The 16763-nt window shown below is 50.2% G+C and overlaps 4 protein-coding genes across 5 annotated transcripts; 1 reads left to right on the top strand and 3 right to left on the bottom strand.

Moving 5' to 3' along the window:
* Nucleotides 1-1407: 1407 nt before the first annotated feature.
* On the top strand, nt 1408-3157 carry PV10_01149 (uncharacterized protein). Its single transcript, XM_016365318.1, has 3 exons — nt 1408-1959; nt 2026-2521; nt 2595-3157. The coding sequence occupies exons 1-3, from the start codon at nt 1695-1697 to the stop codon at nt 2788-2790; spliced, it is 957 nt and encodes a 318-aa protein (XP_016228967.1). The 5' UTR covers nt 1408-1694; the 3' UTR covers nt 2791-3157.
* Nucleotides 3158-4787: 1630 nt separating this feature from the next.
* PV10_01150 (uncharacterized protein) lies at nt 4788-5357 on the bottom strand (the record flags this gene model as incomplete). The annotated part of the gene is made up of 1 exon (XM_016365319.1): nt 4788-5357. One exon carries the CDS (start codon nt 5355-5357, stop codon nt 4788-4790), a length of 570 nt encoding a protein of 189 aa, XP_016228968.1.
* A 4427-nt stretch (nt 5358-9784) lies between these two features.
* On the bottom strand, nt 9785-10999 carry PV10_01151 (uncharacterized protein). The gene is made up of 2 exons (XM_016365320.1): nt 10494-10999; nt 9785-10432 (listed from the first exon to the last, which is right to left on the bottom strand). Exons 1-2 carry the CDS (start codon nt 10758-10760, stop codon nt 9947-9949), a joined length of 753 nt encoding a protein of 250 aa, XP_016228969.1. The 5' UTR covers nt 10761-10999; the 3' UTR covers nt 9785-9946.
* Nucleotides 11000-13139: 2140 nt separating this feature from the next.
* On the bottom strand, nt 13140-15648 carry PV10_01152. 2 transcript variants are annotated; one of them, XM_016365321.1, is made up of 3 exons: nt 15404-15648; nt 15180-15347; nt 13140-15127 (listed from the first exon to the last, which is right to left on the bottom strand). In XM_016365321.1, the coding sequence occupies exons 1-3, from the start codon at nt 15537-15539 to the stop codon at nt 13233-13235; spliced, it is 2199 nt and encodes a 732-aa protein (XP_016228970.1). In that variant the 5' UTR covers nt 15540-15648; the 3' UTR covers nt 13140-13232. The 2 variants fall into 2 exon arrangements, with proteins under 2 accessions (XP_016228970.1, XP_016228971.1); XM_016365322.1 differs by having other exon boundaries at nt 15180-15648.
* Between the last annotated feature and the right edge of the window lie 1115 nt (nt 15649-16763).

The following is a 16763-nucleotide window of genomic DNA, read 5'->3' on the forward strand; positions in this document are numbered from 1 at the left end:
AATTTTGGGAATGTTGGGCACATTGTAATGGCCGGTCGCTACAATGACTGCATCGAATGCTTCTTGCCACCAATAATCGCTTTGCTTACCTCGATACAAGAGATCCGTCCGACGTAGCGTCAAGATCCATTCTGTTCCCTTTCTCTCAACCTTTTCCACCGAGGTGCTGAGGCACGTCCACTGAAGGTAAGGTTTGAATAGGTCCTCTATCCACCCCGTGATTGTCTCAAACGGGCGGGTGGGGTTATTGTGTCCAAAGCGGTTAACAGAGACTGCCGAATTTCCCTGAGGGAATGGCGTATGAGTAAACGCCATGACCGATGCACCGACATTACTATCCAGACCAGGATAGATGGCAGTCCTGGCGGTGAGATCAGGTTCTGATGGGGTATTGAAGTCTGGGAACTTGGCAGGTTGGTTGACTATTCGCGCTGGTCTCCATGAAGCTGGGAATACATCCGGCTCTGGGTCAAGATGCCTGACCGAGAGGGTGAGTAATGTTTAGGCATCCAGGATTTGACGTCGCTATGACCATGTCACTCACCACAAGCCTCCCACACGGTCCCGCCTTTCAAAGACTCGAATAATGTCAAAATTCTTCTCCTGCGCCAAAGCGTGGACGGCGGCTAGCCCCGATGGACCAGCGCCGATCACAGCCACTCGCCGATACCTTGGTGGCATTCTGTTCTGTCAAATCGAAGTTTGTGCCTCGAAGGGTAAGTCAGAGGCTGGACAACCCCGGTCAAAACAGAGCAACAGCCAAAATCGTAGATATGTGTTGAATATCTTGAGGATTGGAAAGCACGACGAGATTGGCAAAAGTACGATGGACGCAGGAACTTTTGTACCTCTTTCAATACAAGTAGTACAGATAAGCAAAGGTGAAACGTCACGAATGGCCAGCCATTATGCAATCACCCAACAGGCGGCATCAACAGTCGACGGAAGATAGCACGAGCATCTTGCAGGAAAATTATGTTCAGGACCGACAATGGGACTCACAAACCTGATAACGTGAGGTGGATCTCAACTGACGAATTCGCGAGTCGAGAATTGTAGTCGACTACTTCTGACCGAGAAATGACTGGAGGAAGGGCTTGTCTCTTACCTGATGCTATGAGGTGAATTCATAACACAAATGAGATACTGCATCGATGTCGCCATTGAGTGCTAAAGTGAGGTGAATGCGTGGAGTCGCTGTGGTTCCCTGTATCTGGAGAGTCGCCGGATCATCAGTTCTTCCTTTTCTGACCTGCGCCCTGAGTCAAATACTCCTCCCTATGTTCTGCGCATACGTTTTGCAAATCAACAATCGGCCGTATTATTGGCATTGGCTGACCATAGCCAACCTTGGTTCAAGATGATGCAGGACAAGCAGGACAGGCCATGCATTTCAGATTGGGCTACGGCTGCTGCATCATGATCATTATTGCCTGGCAGAGTGCATCACTCATCAACGACAACTCCCCCTTTCCACCCAGCCTCTATCAATCATCCTTGGATCTGTCGACACATCACATTCTGTCACACTGAGCCTGCTCTAGTCACTCGTTTGCAGGTATCTACAAGCTTCGGTGCAGAACGGCCAGTTCCAACATCTCTGCAGCCAGCCCGGCACGCGAGTACCATCACCCTCGATCGATTCCCATCACTCGATCCTTTCTCATACCTCTCCTGTCCTTTGGCTCCCCAGTATGAAGGTCGCCACAGCATCGCTGTTATCGATACCCCTCTTTATTTCACAACTAGCGACTGCCGTATCACTACAATGCGATAACGTACAATTAGACAAGAAAAAGTTCGACCTCTCCAAACTGTCTGGTCGGCACTCAGTATGGGTGCATGATACCTCGAGGCCACCTGCAGAGTATAATACGACTTGGACGATTAATCTGTGCGAACCTTTGGAAAAGTTGGATGGCATTCCGTCGCGAAACCAGTGTCCTGCCGGTACAAGAGGTGTGTTTAGATTTCCCTAGATTCGCCCATGATTATCGAATTGTCTGCTGACCCGCATGATAACAGTATGCGGCGTAGTCTCGTCGTGGAATCCTGCCGATGACCCAGACAAGAAGCATGTCGAAATCGAGAATGTAATCCCCGTCGCCGGCAATTTCGAAACCAGCACAGGCCAAGGTCTCAACCCGGTCATCACGCGCTTAAAGTCGCAGGACGCCAACGCCGACGGCCTCCAGATTGAATTGTCGGGTGGCACATATAACAAGTTGAAACAGAAGGCGGTGATCCAGTTACAATGTGATCTTGATAGGACTGGTAATGAACAGAGGAGAAAACGTGCTGAACCTAGTGATGACGACGACGACAAGGACAAGGGCGACCAGGACGAGTCACCGTCAACCAGCAGTCTCCAATTCGTCAGCTACGGCGAAGTTGAAGGGAAGGAGCGTACGCAAGTGCTCCGTCTGAACTGGCGGACCAAGTACGCCTGTGAAGACTTTACCGAGGACGACGGGTCAGACAAGAAGGCCGGCTGGGGGTTCTTCACCTGGTTTATTCTCATGTACGCATCAATCCTTCTTTTTTCCCCTCATGCTTTGAAGACTCTCGCTGACTCACACGCCCTGGTTTGACAGTGCATTCTTGGGCATCTCAGCTTATCTGATTTTCGGATCCTGGCTCAACTACAACCGATACGGGGCTCGCGGGTGGGATCTGCTACCTCACGGCGACACGATCCGTGATATTCCCTACCTGGTTAAGGATCTGTCGCGCAAAGTGGTTGATACTGTATCTGGTGGCGGGCCCAGAGGCGGCTACAGCGCAGTATGATATCAAGACGCGGCCCGCATGAACCACGACAGTGAATGCCATGACATATACATGTACTAGAATTTGGACTGATGGTGTCGTTTGTCTGGTCGGCGCAGAGGAACCTGGGGTTGAGCTAGCTGGTTGTGTGATGACACTGGTCTTGCTGGTCTTACTGGTCTTTTAGTGGTCTGTCTCTTCCTTCAATGTAGAATAATTCAAAAGATGGAAAAGTATAGAAAGGGTTTTTTCAAGGAATGGAGCCCGCCGTCATGGTTTGAACCTGTCAGGGAGATCAGGGTCGACTGGATCAAATGAAAGATGGGTATGGGCGCATTCTACATTACAGCAAGAAATAGTGATGAATTTGATGATTCTCGATGTCACGGTTCGGTGGTGGCTGATGAGCCCTCTCATCTGCTGGTTACACACAGAGATCTTATCATTACCACTGTTTACTTTTGGAGGCATGTATTGATACTCAAAATCATTGATGATGGTATCTACTATGTATAGTTTTGGTATACCTTGATGAGGGGACAGCCTTGCCAAGTGATTTCCCAGCCTTGTCTCCATATCATCTGATCTCGCCAGGGTTGCCATCTCTGGCTTCAACCCGTGATCTGACACTTCTTGCGCTGCCGTTCTTTCCAATAAAATCCAATCCAACATCAAGTCCAGATCCAAAGAAAATCCGCCGACACTTTTAATCCAACTCTTCTTTGTGAAGATAATCTCAATTTTCATTCTTTTCGCCTATCCCCACTTCGTCTCTTCATAGATCATTCCCACCATAAAAATTTCTCAGATTCAACTTTCAGATTTCACAAGATGCTGTCCCGAAGAGTTGTACGTTTTGTCCAACTTTACATCCTCCTCTTGTCCCTCGATCCCCAGACCCTTGGCCTAGGAGATCATAAGCAATCTCGTTGTTGTTCTGAGATTTCTGGTTGTTTGAATCTTCAAGTTCGCTAACAAATATTCATCTTCCAGCTCTCAAAGGAAGAAGAGAATGAGTCCACAGATGCCGAGGTAACCAAAGAAGATCAAGACAAGATCAACATGTTTTCCAAGCTTCACAATCGGACCAAGTTGCTGGAGGATGAGTTGAGTCAGAAACAGGTATTTTATTCCCCGATTCTGTGGCGTTCGTGTTGTGTTCGTCGGTGTGGCCGCTTTTCGAATGATACTGATTTATTTCGTTTGTGTCGCGAAGAAAGATAAAGAAGATCTGGAAGAATTGTCGATGGAACTCGAATTGGCGGATGAAGATGAACTGGTGCCGTATGTGTTCCGATGTTGCTCTTCTGTGGTTCGCTGAAGTTGACTGACCCGCGGTGGTGTTTCGATTCAGTTACAAGATTGGCGACTCATTCATGTCCCTGCCACTGGAAGAAGCCCAAGAACTTTTGTCCAATGCAACAAGTGAACTTGAATCAGAAGTCTCGACCCTGGAGGAAGAGTTGGTAGGCCTAAAGGAGGAGATTGACGGTTTGAAAGCTCATCTGTATGCGAGGTTCGGTAAAGGCATCAACCTTGAAGCTTGAAGGCTTTCCAACCCTGCCTCTGTCCTTTGTTAAGTTAAGCAAATGTCGTTTCATTCACCCGCAACCACATGGATCTTGTGACGCTGTCTGGAGACTGAGTGCAGTCGTATGGCCACAGAAAGTCGAGGTAGAGCCAGAGCAAACGTTTGGGACTCAAGAGAGGGATGAAACTCTCAAGACTTGAGAATCGATGTCCAGGTGATCTTTGCTCCTGCTGGTGGATTTGACCCTTGTTGACAAGAAGTTGGGAATATGAAACGATGAGATGCACACCGCTGAGTTGGGCTATCCGCTGAATTAAGGCTATGTGCCGCTTGCCTTGGTTGTTGGAGGTCCGGCTGGGGGCCCTGTTATTGCATCGACCGCCACGACTGTTGCAGCTCTTGCCGTGGTGGTTGTTGTTGTTGTTGCTGCCGGTGCTGATACCAGTGCTGTCGCTGTTGCTGTTGCCGTGGCTGTTGATGGGGCTCATTACGACAACCGCCGCCACGGCTGTTGCAGCTCTTGCCGTGGTGGTTGTTGTCGCTGCCGATGCTGGTACCGGTGCTGTTGCTGTTGTCGTGGCTGTTGCTGGACCCCTCTACGCCACTCTAGCTCTGAGTCGCTTTGGGAGGCCCTGCCCCCCTTCTCGGAGCTGTTATCGGCATCCTTCTGATGTGCAACTGAACCTGTTGGCTCAGACGCACACCCTGGAAGCGACAATGCCCGTCGGGGAGCAGGACCACCCAAGGGCGCTGTGAACACCGCGAGGATCGCCTTGAGGACGACGACGGGATGGTCGTGAAGGCCGTTGTCACTGCCGGTGGCTTGATGCCACCGATTGATCGTTTCACGAGCCTCGGTGCTCTCCTTCAGAGCCTGGAGAACGTGGGGCGGCATGACGACGCCTTGTCGAGCAAGGCGACGTGCCACCTCCGCGTACTCGGTCAGCACGTTTTCCTTGTAGTGGCCGGCTTCGGAAAGCCAATCGACTACGACCTTCGTGCCATTTTTGTACCTTTTGTACAATTGGCCGTAATATGGATCCTTTATTGGACCCATATTGACCACGGCAACCTCTTGGCTGTCTTGACATTCGAGTCCTGTCGCCGTCGATGGTATAATTTGCCGTCGCTGGAGAGGACGCTGAGAATGGCCAATGCAGTTGGAGGTTGTCGTTTCTGATGGCTAGATCAGCCGAATGAAGTTGCGAATGGACAAGGACAAGGACAAGGTTTCTCTCCTGGAGAAAGAGGTTGCTGTCGACAAGAGCTCGTCAGAGTATTGCTGTGGGAAGACTCTGTATCTGTCCCGATGCGATTCTATCATGTACGAGTCTGAAGAGAACATCTGCAAGGGTTACCGCAGAGGCTGTTTTAAAGGGAGGCGGGCTCTCGTGCTTTGGGACACCTCGAAACCATCGCTGGTTCTAGGAATGGTGCAAACCGACTGAGGCCCACTTGGACAGGGTGCCCACTTGGACAGGGCCGGCCCAGCCATGCGAGCCAGGAAAAGAAACATTCTGACTCTGATCAGGATTGCAGAGGGTGGATGCAGTCGATCAAGACCAGGAGGGTGGATGCAGCTTTAGATCGGAAAGTGTGGTTCAGGCTTTGACTTCGACAAATGAAGGAAGGACCAGAGTGTACTTTTGCTAATGGAGAACCAGAAGCAAGTGCGACGGAGTCGAACAGGGAACGAAGGTGGGCGGATGGGTCATGGCCTGGTCCAAACCATAGTTCCCATTCTCTCCATGTCTACTTGAACAAGCGACTGACTTGCCATGCGGATCCGTGGAGCCAAGTTAGCAGGGGTTGGAATGAATGATCGGACAGCGACGATATGCACAAGCATCGAAGGAGTGATACCCAACATCTCCAAGCCGGGCTTTGAGGGAAACAGGCAGAAACTAAACCTCATTAATGAAAGATCCACACACTCTCTCTAGTCCTCTTCGTTGGAATTGTTGCGCGTAGACATGTGCAGATTCAGCGATCTCATTGGGAATCAAGGCCGACAAACATGTCATGTGGACCTACTGGCTATGAACACAGGGGAGCTTCCACTCGACTTCGAAGCAACATGTGTGTACGTATCTACAATTACAATCAACAGGCTGCTGGAGGAAGAGTGATTGTCGGCCACGCGAAAATGGTGGCGGTCGTAACTGTATACGAGCAATTATGGTAGACTCATGAAGGAGCAGTCGGGGAGTGTATAGATCTCTGACTGGTAGACGCATTGGTTTCCCTTGAGTGCCGAATCCAATCGATCACTCGCAAGGGTGCGAGCTAGGTACCTAGTCACACGTCACGTTACCCGACTTTTCTACCTCATGCGTGCTCATGTTAACGAATTTTTCAACCTTGTAAAATACGATACTTTAGATAGCTACCTAACCATGTAAGGTAGGGAAGGTTCTTTTATTGGCTGCGTTTAATTGGCTGGTCTGAACTTCTGCACCTCGAAGTCGGTGACCCATTTCAACTGTCGTGACCAAATTCGACATTAGTGCGTAATTCGACTGTATGCCGTAATGTGACTTTGTAGCGCAATTCGACATTCGTGACCCAATTCGACATTCGTGGAGCAATTCGACATTCGTGACCCAATTCGGCATTCGTGGAGCATATTCGACATTCGTGGAGCAATTCGACATTAGTGCGCAATTCGACATTAGTGCGCAATTCGACATTAGTGCCCTAACTCGACTTTCGTGACCCAATTCGACCTCCCTGCCTCAACTCGCCTTTCCTGCCTCGATCTTCCCCACCTTAAACTTCTGTGCCCACCTTCTTCACCTCTGCCTGTGTGACCGACTTACCTTACGTATCTTTACTTTAGGCATTTACAGGGGCACAGTTTCAAATTGGACAGACGACACTTGGTGTGCTCAAGGGCTGCCTATTCCCAATCAACACCGAGTATCAAACGGAGTAAGTACCTGTCTACTATACTGTACATCCGTCCTCCATGTACGTGGCATGCAAAGTCGGTCACGTAGATGTGGGCGATCAAAGATCCACATGGATAGTCTCCGAGAAGGCTCAAAATCAAGAGAGGCTCGACGTGACGTAGGTGTCAGTGTGTTGTGGTCTTTGTGGTATTGATCGAGACTTAATAATCATACGACTGTAGTTTTCTTCTTAAGTTACCAGTTCGGTGCATCTACTATTTCCCTAGTACTTGAAAGTACAGGAACCGGTGAGATGGTTCAACAGCATACTATACCTAGGTATAGAAGGAAGGGGGGGTGATAAATGACATGGAACTATGTGAAAGGCTCATTTGGAATCGACCACATTGAAGTTACGGTAGACGCGCCTTCTTCCCTGGAGATCTTCACGCACCAGGGGACTTTCCCCATTGCATAAATACCTAACCTTGACTCCCTCTTCATGTCCTGACTCTCCTTCAGGACAACCCTCCGTTCGACCACATACTTGCGTTCGTTAGTATACCATTGATCTCACTCATGACTCACTTATAGACGTCCGACTTTAGAAGCCTCCCTTCGTTACGATTCTCAATGCCCAATTTTAACGCGCCCGGAGGTCGGTGCCGACCCATGAGTGAAGGTGGCTCTCAACCACCCAACCCCCTCCATGCCCGGCACAGTCCTGGTGACTTGGTTTCACGCCCGTCACGATTGTCAACCAGCAAGCGGTCGCATAGACCAGTCAACGTACCCACTTCTTCTTAACCAAGATCAGTGTCAAGCTCGCCTATCGGGAGTCATGAAAGTTCAGGAAAACCCCGAAAGCTGAAGTCAGAAACGCAGGTTGAAATCTTATTTCTTGGTCAAGCTTTTGAAATTCCGATGCCCGCAAAGTTTATCCGAATATAAATCCCGCCTGCTTCGCCCCAGGCTGGCAACATGCCGCTCACCTCTCCTTCCATTTCTACAGACTTATCCAGCCAAAACATTACAGATACATCACCGCCGCCGCCTCCACATAAAAGTATGATGGAAAATCAACTTTGTCTCATACCCTTTCAACCTCAGAGTCAAGCCTCGATAAACTCATGTCGGGTGCTTTAACACATGGTGGACCGTTGGCCGAAGCCCTCTCTCTTTTAAGGGTAGAGATCCAAGCTCTAAAGCAGAGCCATTCCAGTCTAAAGCAGAGCCATTCCGCTGAGATCCAAGCTCTAAAGCAGGACCATAGCGGTCTGAAAGAGAGGGTCAGCATGCTCGAACTCGAGCGACCACTAACTTCCGAGCCAACTGTTGCCACAACTACCTTGCGCGAAGCTTTGAAGTATTGGCACACGGTGCAGGAGCGAACCTTATATGAAAAAGATCAAGACGGCTCTTAGCTTTTTGCACGACAACGCGTACAAGAAAGTTTCGGAATGATTGTTCTCAGGGTCGACAATATCACACATTTCAAGCAGCGTTGTAGTGGAGCGACAAGGGTTGTGAATGGCAAGGATGCAAGTTGGTATGCCAATAATTGCTGTGGATGGAAAGGACTCCTGCTCTGGGTGATGGAGAGGCAGGAAAGTGACTGGTTACCATCATACGGCATGAATAAGCCACTCCTTCGACGATGTGAAGCCATAAGCGTACCTTCGTCTACTTGCGCTTGGGAGGAGACTACTAGAGATCTCCCGCTGGAGGGAACTTTCTTCTCCACATACAACTCCTAACCAATCTCATATCTAGCAGTCTTTACATCTACATTACTAGCGCCATAGCCAACAACGAGATAGCAATCATCACAGAGATCGGAGCACAGAAATGGGTGTAGTTCAATTGCCACAAAGAGGGCTCAATCGTATGGACTCTGACTAATGAGAGTCGTTGGCTTCTTCGTTCATCCATACAATTACTCACGAGTCCTTCCCATGAATAATTAGTCGGTGCCCCCCCGTGAGTCTGTCGCCGCCGACAGCATACCGGTCGTCGCTCCTTGACCAGGCGGTTACCTCGCTTGTCAAACACGTGAATACCTACTCTCCTCTATGGAGTCCTCCGTAGGCACAGTACAGGTCTGTAGGGGTGGGTCCTGTCAGGGTTCCACACCACTAGGCACTAGTGCCGATCCGCAAACCCATCAAACAACAGCCGTGTTTGACAGGATAAGATTCGGGGTACTTGCCGTTCTATTCGCAGAAAAGTCAAGAGGCACTTGTCCGAACAAACAAGGGTTCGGATTGCTTCGCAAAGTCAATATTGCGTACGGTGTAGGGAGTTACTAGAATCACAGAATCGTCACAGATGGAAAAAGGTGTATTTACAGCTACGAGTACGTGCATACTCGTAGAGAGAGCTGCAATAATGGACGGCAACTGCCGATTCGTTACATCGGATGAAGACTCCGTCTTTCTTGGTAATTGACGCGGCACTGTTAACCAATCATCTATCGTCTGTTCTGTTCGGTCTTCCAAGGTTGTTGTGGAAATATATAGATAGAGCTTGGGAATATGTACGGTGGCTGCTAACACCACATTCATTACCATATAACAGGTAGTCTATCGTCAAGGGCCTAATGACCTCGAACCAACTCAGCCGCGATACTCGGCGAGTATTGTTCGTGAGTGCGAAGTGCGGACCCCGAATTCCCCACTAACTCCAAAATAGTGAAAACTGGTTTGCAATAGCAACTGAACTGACCAAATAACAACTATATCTACTCGACTCTTTTTCACTTAAAAAACCAATACACTGCAGCATAGTCGACGGTGAATGACGAAGGCTGGTCCTTGCATGTGGCTGGGGGGCTGCCTCCTGCGGTGTCGACCCGGTAGACGGCTCGAATGTCACCCTCAGTGGTTGATCTGGATGTCAGGTACAGCCAAGGGATGACACCGTTCTCATTCTGGATGGCATTGGCTGGAGCCACGGAGTCGCCGGCCTTTTGCGCAAAGACTCGCCCCAGGCTCGGCGACGAGGGTGCGTCAAATGCAAAGACGGGGGTGGTGCCATTGCTGAAGAAGTGGTGGGTGGAGAGCTCCAGACCTGTAGGCCCAAAGGGCGCAAGAGGGTCTTCAGGCAATGGGCGCTCGTAGGCAAGATTCGACGCCAGAGGAACAAGGTTGGGATAGTCTGCTGCCATACATGAGATGTTGTAAAACCGTGCGACCGCTCCTGCAGCGGCGGGGGTTGCTGTGGCATTGGCACAAGTATAGTTCTGAGAGCGGGTGGGTTAGTACCACGAGACTTTATCTGGCGGCGAAAACATGAGAGCTTACCTGTGTGCCTCGACCAATGGCAACATGTTCCAAGGTGTAGTCGGGGAGAAACTCAAGAGGAGTTGGTGCGACGGGGAGTGAGGCTTTGGATAGATCGCATGTCGGAGGCTTGCCCCCTCTCTGTCGAGCGTCTTGGATGTGTTTGTAGACAAGATCGAAATAGCCAGCCAGTGTCGGTGACCATTCGGTTGATCCTCTCAAGGCTTCTGGTGTTGGGGCAGCAAATGATGTGGCAGCGAGTGCTGCAATGACGGTCAAGTACCGCATGATGATTGTGTTGACCTTTGATTCTCTGAATTACTGATTTGGTATGAGTGGAGTTGAGTGTTGCAGCAATATATCAAACGTAACTAGATCTCTGACCTGCAGATGGGAAATAAATTGGAGAGACCAGAGCAAGAACGTGAACCAAGGAGATGAATGTTTATGCAAATAGTTTTTTGTGGACGAAAAGTGGACGACTGTAAAAGAAAAAGACTGGAATAATGAATGTATGTATATTGTGTCTGTAGAGGGTGGATGCATGGCCACCAGGTCAACCAGCCGCCGACCTTGAAGTAATTCTAGAGTGGACTGGGTACGGTGGCCGAGGATAGGACGATTTCGAATCTGGCAAGTCTGATGACAGGCTTTCTCCGTTTCTATCTTGAGCACCCTGGCTTGTGGATTTGGTGGGATTGGCCAGGCCTCCAAGGAGCGGATCCTGAACATTGAAACCAGTGTGGCACGAGGCGGCAAAGGGAGATTCGTATACCAGACAGATGAGATCTGACTAGGCATAAGCATCCTGGTGAGCATGAACGGAGGTCAAGAGGGTCCGTGAGGCCGAAGGATCTGGAGGGAATGGGGGCCAGGGGTGCCCAGCAAGCACTAGACATCTGCAGACTACAATAGTCTGCATGTTTATGCTGGGGAGAGCGAGAGTACTGAGCTGGTTCACCATTCACCACTCTCCACGCACTACTGATGAGGCGTTTGGCTAACCTACTGTACTCCGTAGTTACCTACTCCGTATACCTATTTACAGGGGCAGCGACCCGTTAGGCGACCAGCAGGATTGGCGCATCCAGTCAGAATTCCTCTGGGCGGCAAACAACCTACCAAAAGTCATTGTTCTTTATTTGGCTTGGACGCAACCCATGCGTAGCGCTCTCACTGACGAGTCAGGACGTTGGACAGTTAAGCAAACAGGCCGGGGCCTGTGAGGCGCTTCGGCTGATTGCGCCTGGTCTGTTGGCTGGACGGGTGGCTGGTTAAGCAGCGCTGCCCCCGCGCAGCCGAGGAGCCTCCCGCCCGGACTGCTTCGCCTTAGCTTACCTGTGGGATATGTTTGGATGTTTCATAGCCGCTGGACAACCATTCAGATTCTCCCGAGACAAGTGACGTGCATTCATGACCTCGACTCGACGCTTGGCTTTTTCAAGCTTTGTACAGGCGCTACAGAATGAGCAAGGCTGTAAATGCATAGAGTACAGTGCGGATAACGAGTAGAGAAACGAGGCAATATGAAGACTGCCACGAGAGCCCTTTTCTGCACCAGTGGCATCCATAAGTAAGGTAACTGGTGATGAAGACAAGTTCTGGCGATATCTGCTTACCGAGGCCAACGGATGCATAGGTACCTTAGGTACCTACCTAGTACCTAATCCGTAGGCCAGTACTTGGGGACCTCCCGCGCCCCTCAGCCCTAGCTACAGAATTAACGCCAGTTCATTGCCATTGACAGTATTAGCCAGTTTCAAGACCAACGCCACACCCCCACTATAAGCGGCTAAAAGGCTGACTTTCCGTCCGGGGCGGTTCGTTGCACACAGACGCACACGCGCACGCACACGCACACGCACGAGTTACGTGTACGAGTCTCCGTTCGCATAACATGTGTCTGGCATTACTCCGTATTGTCTGGAGTCAAGAGTCAAGAGTCTGGAGTCTCTGGACCCTCCTTGCGTGGTTGTTGATAACTTTAGATCTGTCAACCCTCCGCAGCAATCCAGGTCTGTGATATCCTTGTAGATCTTCACCTACTCAATACGACGACGATTATACTTGTTAGCACACCGGGAGGGAATACGATAACTACTTGTTGCAGTTAGCGTCCTCATATCTCGACTCACAAAGTCACCACTCTTCAGGCATACCACGCCGTGCGAATCCTTCCATCGCCAAACGAGATCAGATCTTGGCCACACCTTGCCCAAGCAACTCGTCCATCTGACCCTCGAGTCTCGATCACCGCAGACAAGTGAAAATGAAACTTGATATTCTACAGAGTCTAAGTGTCTACCCGTGCATATCCACAGCTTGAAAACCTGAAACAATCTAACATAGATCGGTAGTTTATGAGTAGGACAAAGCATAACTCTGCACGCTACTCATCCGCCGCCGTGAAAAGGCCGTAGCGTACATCCATGAATAAGGCCCCAAAGTCTACGATCCAAACTAACCATGTCTTCTACGGTCGACGACTCTGAAACATATGCTTTCCTCCCACCTATACAGACTAATGCACAACCCAGGCTAAAATCATAGTAGGAAGATACACTTATCAAGCTATTCTAGCAAGCCGACAAGTCTGAGAAGTCCTGAAGGATTGTGCCGGGTGAGACACGCAGACTTTGAAACAGCCCATTGACAAATGTTTCAATCGGCCTTGAGACTCCAGTTCGCATTCTTGGGCTTTTCTATACATTTCTATACTGCATCAACAGTCTTGCTCCAAGACTCAAGTCATGACCAGGTCTACCCAAAGTCTTCCTCATGCCATTCAGGGGACTGTGAACCTGCGCCACCAGCACCGGCAACTGCTGCTACCGCTTCCCCGAGATGAGGAGCGTGTCTTTCTACGTCCGTAGATCCCATCCAGTACAACATCAGAAACACCAAGATGTGCAGGGCGAGGCAGTATCCCGCAAACAGGTTCCTCGATGTCCGTGTCGAAAGCACGATCCTCGTCAACGAGAAAATCATTCTTTCAGGTAGACTCATCCGTTTGAACGCTCGAGCCGTTTCCCTGCCCCTGAATGCCGCAAAAGGCGAAATGTTGGCCTCGTACTGAGCCTTCCACCGGTCATTCGTTCCATCCTCGTCCGTCGACATGACAGAGGTGTGTCCCGTCCCTCTTGAGTACGAGTTGGCCGATGATGTGGTCGGCCCTCTGCTGTATGCCGACACGTACCGCGACTTCTCGTACAGATTCAAATTGTCCTTTTGCAACGAAGCAACCTCTTGCCGTAGTGATGTCACCGTCGCATAAGTTTTGGAGAGTTCTTCCTCGAGTTGTTGATTCTTCTGTTTGAATCGATCTCGTTGAGCCTGGATCATGGGCAAGATTCCAGAACCCCCTCCGACAGGCTCGCCTGCCCGCAACGATTCCAGAGTGTTGGACCGTGCCAGAGTGTCATAGCCTGAGATGATGGACGATGTCGGCGAGCCCCGTCCGCGGCGAAGAGATCCTGTTGGATGTCGAGAGATGTATGTCCCTGCCACCGACATGCCCGAGGATGGGAGCACGTTGGCTGCTTCTTCCTGTATCCGGACCAAGTCATTTTCCAACGTCGAAGATAGTTTTTGAGATTTTTCCAGCTCGGCATTCGTTCGCGACAATTCCTCTTGCAGATCTTCTAGTTGTTGTTGAATGTCTTGATGAGATACTCGCAACAAAGTGAGTTCATTGCTCAATTTTTTGTTCCGCGCCAGCAAAAGTTGTTCAAGAGACTGCTTGGAGCCTGTGTCTGCTGCTCCATTGGCGTTCGCTTCATCGCCATCTTCTTCATCCCCGATTGAAAGCTCAATCGATCTTAACGTATCAAGCTCCCGCTTCAAATCTTCGTAATCCGACCACTGGTGAACCTTTGCCCTCAACTCCTCGTTTTCGCTGGACAACTGGTCTCGTTGCCTCTCTGCATGCCGGATTTTATTGTCAAGCTCTCTCTTTTCCGTGTCACGTTCGAACCGGGTCGAGTCGATCTTCCTCAGCAGCGACGAATTCTCCGACTGCAATCTCAGGAACGCCGGATCGTCCTCAACCTCATGGCTCCTTGCTGATTGAGAAGTGGCTCGAGCCAACTCCACACTCAATTGTTCGTTCCTCGCCTCAAGCTCGGCCATCCGTGCACTTGTTTTTTCCAGCTCCAAAGTGGTCATTTCGAGCTCGGCGTGGGCGGCCTTCGAAGACGCTTGCTCGGCCGAGCCGTCGTTGAGTCGTTGAGACACTTCATAGCTGGCTTTGAGTTCCTTCAACAACCTGTCTTGGTTCTCCACCTTCTCCTCGAGCGCTTGCTCTTTGGCAGCCCAATTACTCTGTTTTTCCTCAAGGACTTTCTCCCACTTGGCCTCAATCTCTTGGACACGAGAGCCTGTGCCGGTTTCTGCGTCTCTTCTCGCTTTACATTCATCCTGGAGTCTCTTCTCGGTTTCTTCCAGCTGAGCGCTCAGCTTGTTCACGGTGGTCAAGAGTTGTTGGTTTTCGGTCGTGAGTTTTGGCACCGTGTCCTCAGAGGCCACGAGGGAGTCTACTGATGCTTCCAATAGAGGAAATGGGTCTGGTGCGTCCGACAAAGATTGGTAGACCTGAAGGAATGCTGACGAGGAGGTCTTGCCGTGGGTGGTGATCAAGTCGATGAACGTTTGATATGCTAGGGAGATACTATTAGCCTGAGTATTCATATCTCTGGCAGGAGAGCCAACATTTTAATAGAGTTTTGTATTCTGTCAGTTTGGCGGAGTCTTCCAACTTCCGGAAATCCTTTGTCTTCTGAGCCAACTCCTTGCGTTCCAGCAGTGCATCCCGCTGTTGGGCGACGAGGTCCGAGGCAGTTGAGTCCAACTTGGGCATCAAGGCGCTGAGGTCGATGTCTGCATGGTCAGTACAGAGAATTGTGGCAGCGGGTGTTAGCCAGGAATTTACATACTGCGCCATGCTGAGATAGCCCTTTGAAACTTGTTTTCGCCTTCGCCTGTCGTACTGTGATCGAGGGGAGGCTCATCCTGAGAAGCACGATCGGCTGCCCCTTGAGCGTTGGCCTCGGATAGGACCAACGCGTCCATCGAGGCGGCTGTGGCTCAGAAAGTGCAAGGCACGTTGAGATCAATTCCGATTGACGAGGGTGGTCCTTGTCATTTCTCTCATATCTAGAAAGCTGAACGACAGTGATCGTCAGACTGCGCGAGACATGGTACCTATACTCCATGGGGGTTAACACGTTGACACATTTCCCAGGAGGGCAATTTTACGGTGGATCATGATATCATAAAATGCAACCTATGCCTCCTCCCAAACACAAACACTTCTGATGCAGTTCGTCATCGAAGAAAAGGAAATTCGTCATGCGATCTCCACTTGATGAGGACAGCCTCATCACCGTCAAGTCATGTCGTCCACCTTGACAGAAAGACACGACGCCGCCGGGGATCCTCACAATCGTCGTCAAGTTGCACTTTGGGTCCAATACAACATTCTTCCCGAAACACATGCCAATCAATCTCTCCGCAATGACACCTCTCCACCCCTAATCGATTGGGGCAAGGAGATATTGGACTTTGATCCAAAATGAGTAAATATGTGTGTCTAGTCAAAAAGGCGAGCTCGGCTTACCAATTCTCTTGGATGGTGAGGTCCACGTGTATAGTAGGTCCATCCCGCTGTCTGCAAAGGTCTGTTGCATCTCCCATGGTTCGTATTTGAACGCTTCATAACAATCCAGCCGAGTTCCCTTGACCAGTTTCACCCCGAGCTTGTCAACTACAACGTCCCTCAAAGCAGTGATTTGGAAAAAATGCATCAAAGGATCTTCGTTCCATACTCCTTCGACCGCCCAGTCCTTGGGCCTGTACCAGTGACAGCCGACAACATCGTTAGCACGCTCGAGGCCGTTACGCATGAACTGTTCAAATATTCCTTGCGTGTCATGATAGGATTGCCAAATGGTGGCCCTGTTCTTACACGAGTCCATTCCTAACAACATGCGATCTTCAGAGTGCAATCTTTGAGCGAATTGACTGAGTCCAAACACGGCGCCACTATGCCAATCATTGCCCAGGATCGACCCTGGAGACAGCAGCCATCGTGGGCCAGTCAAATAATCCATCCAACCCAGGTCGTCGTTGAAGGAACCCTACAGCCCAAAACGTTGAACATGGTGGTACCTCGGGGCAAGTTCGGCCATGCCTAACTCCAACGACGATCTGGACAGGTCCAATGCTAGGTACAAAATGGGCTTGCGGGCCAGCTCAAGCGCATCGAGGAATTGCTGGACTTTGCGAACATCATTG

The sequence above is a fragment of the Exophiala mesophila genome, assembly GCF_000836275.1.
Source record: "Exophiala mesophila strain CBS 40295 unplaced genomic scaffold supercont1.1, whole genome shotgun sequence".
NCBI lineage: Eukaryota > Fungi > Ascomycota > Eurotiomycetes > Chaetothyriales > Herpotrichiellaceae > Exophiala > Exophiala mesophila.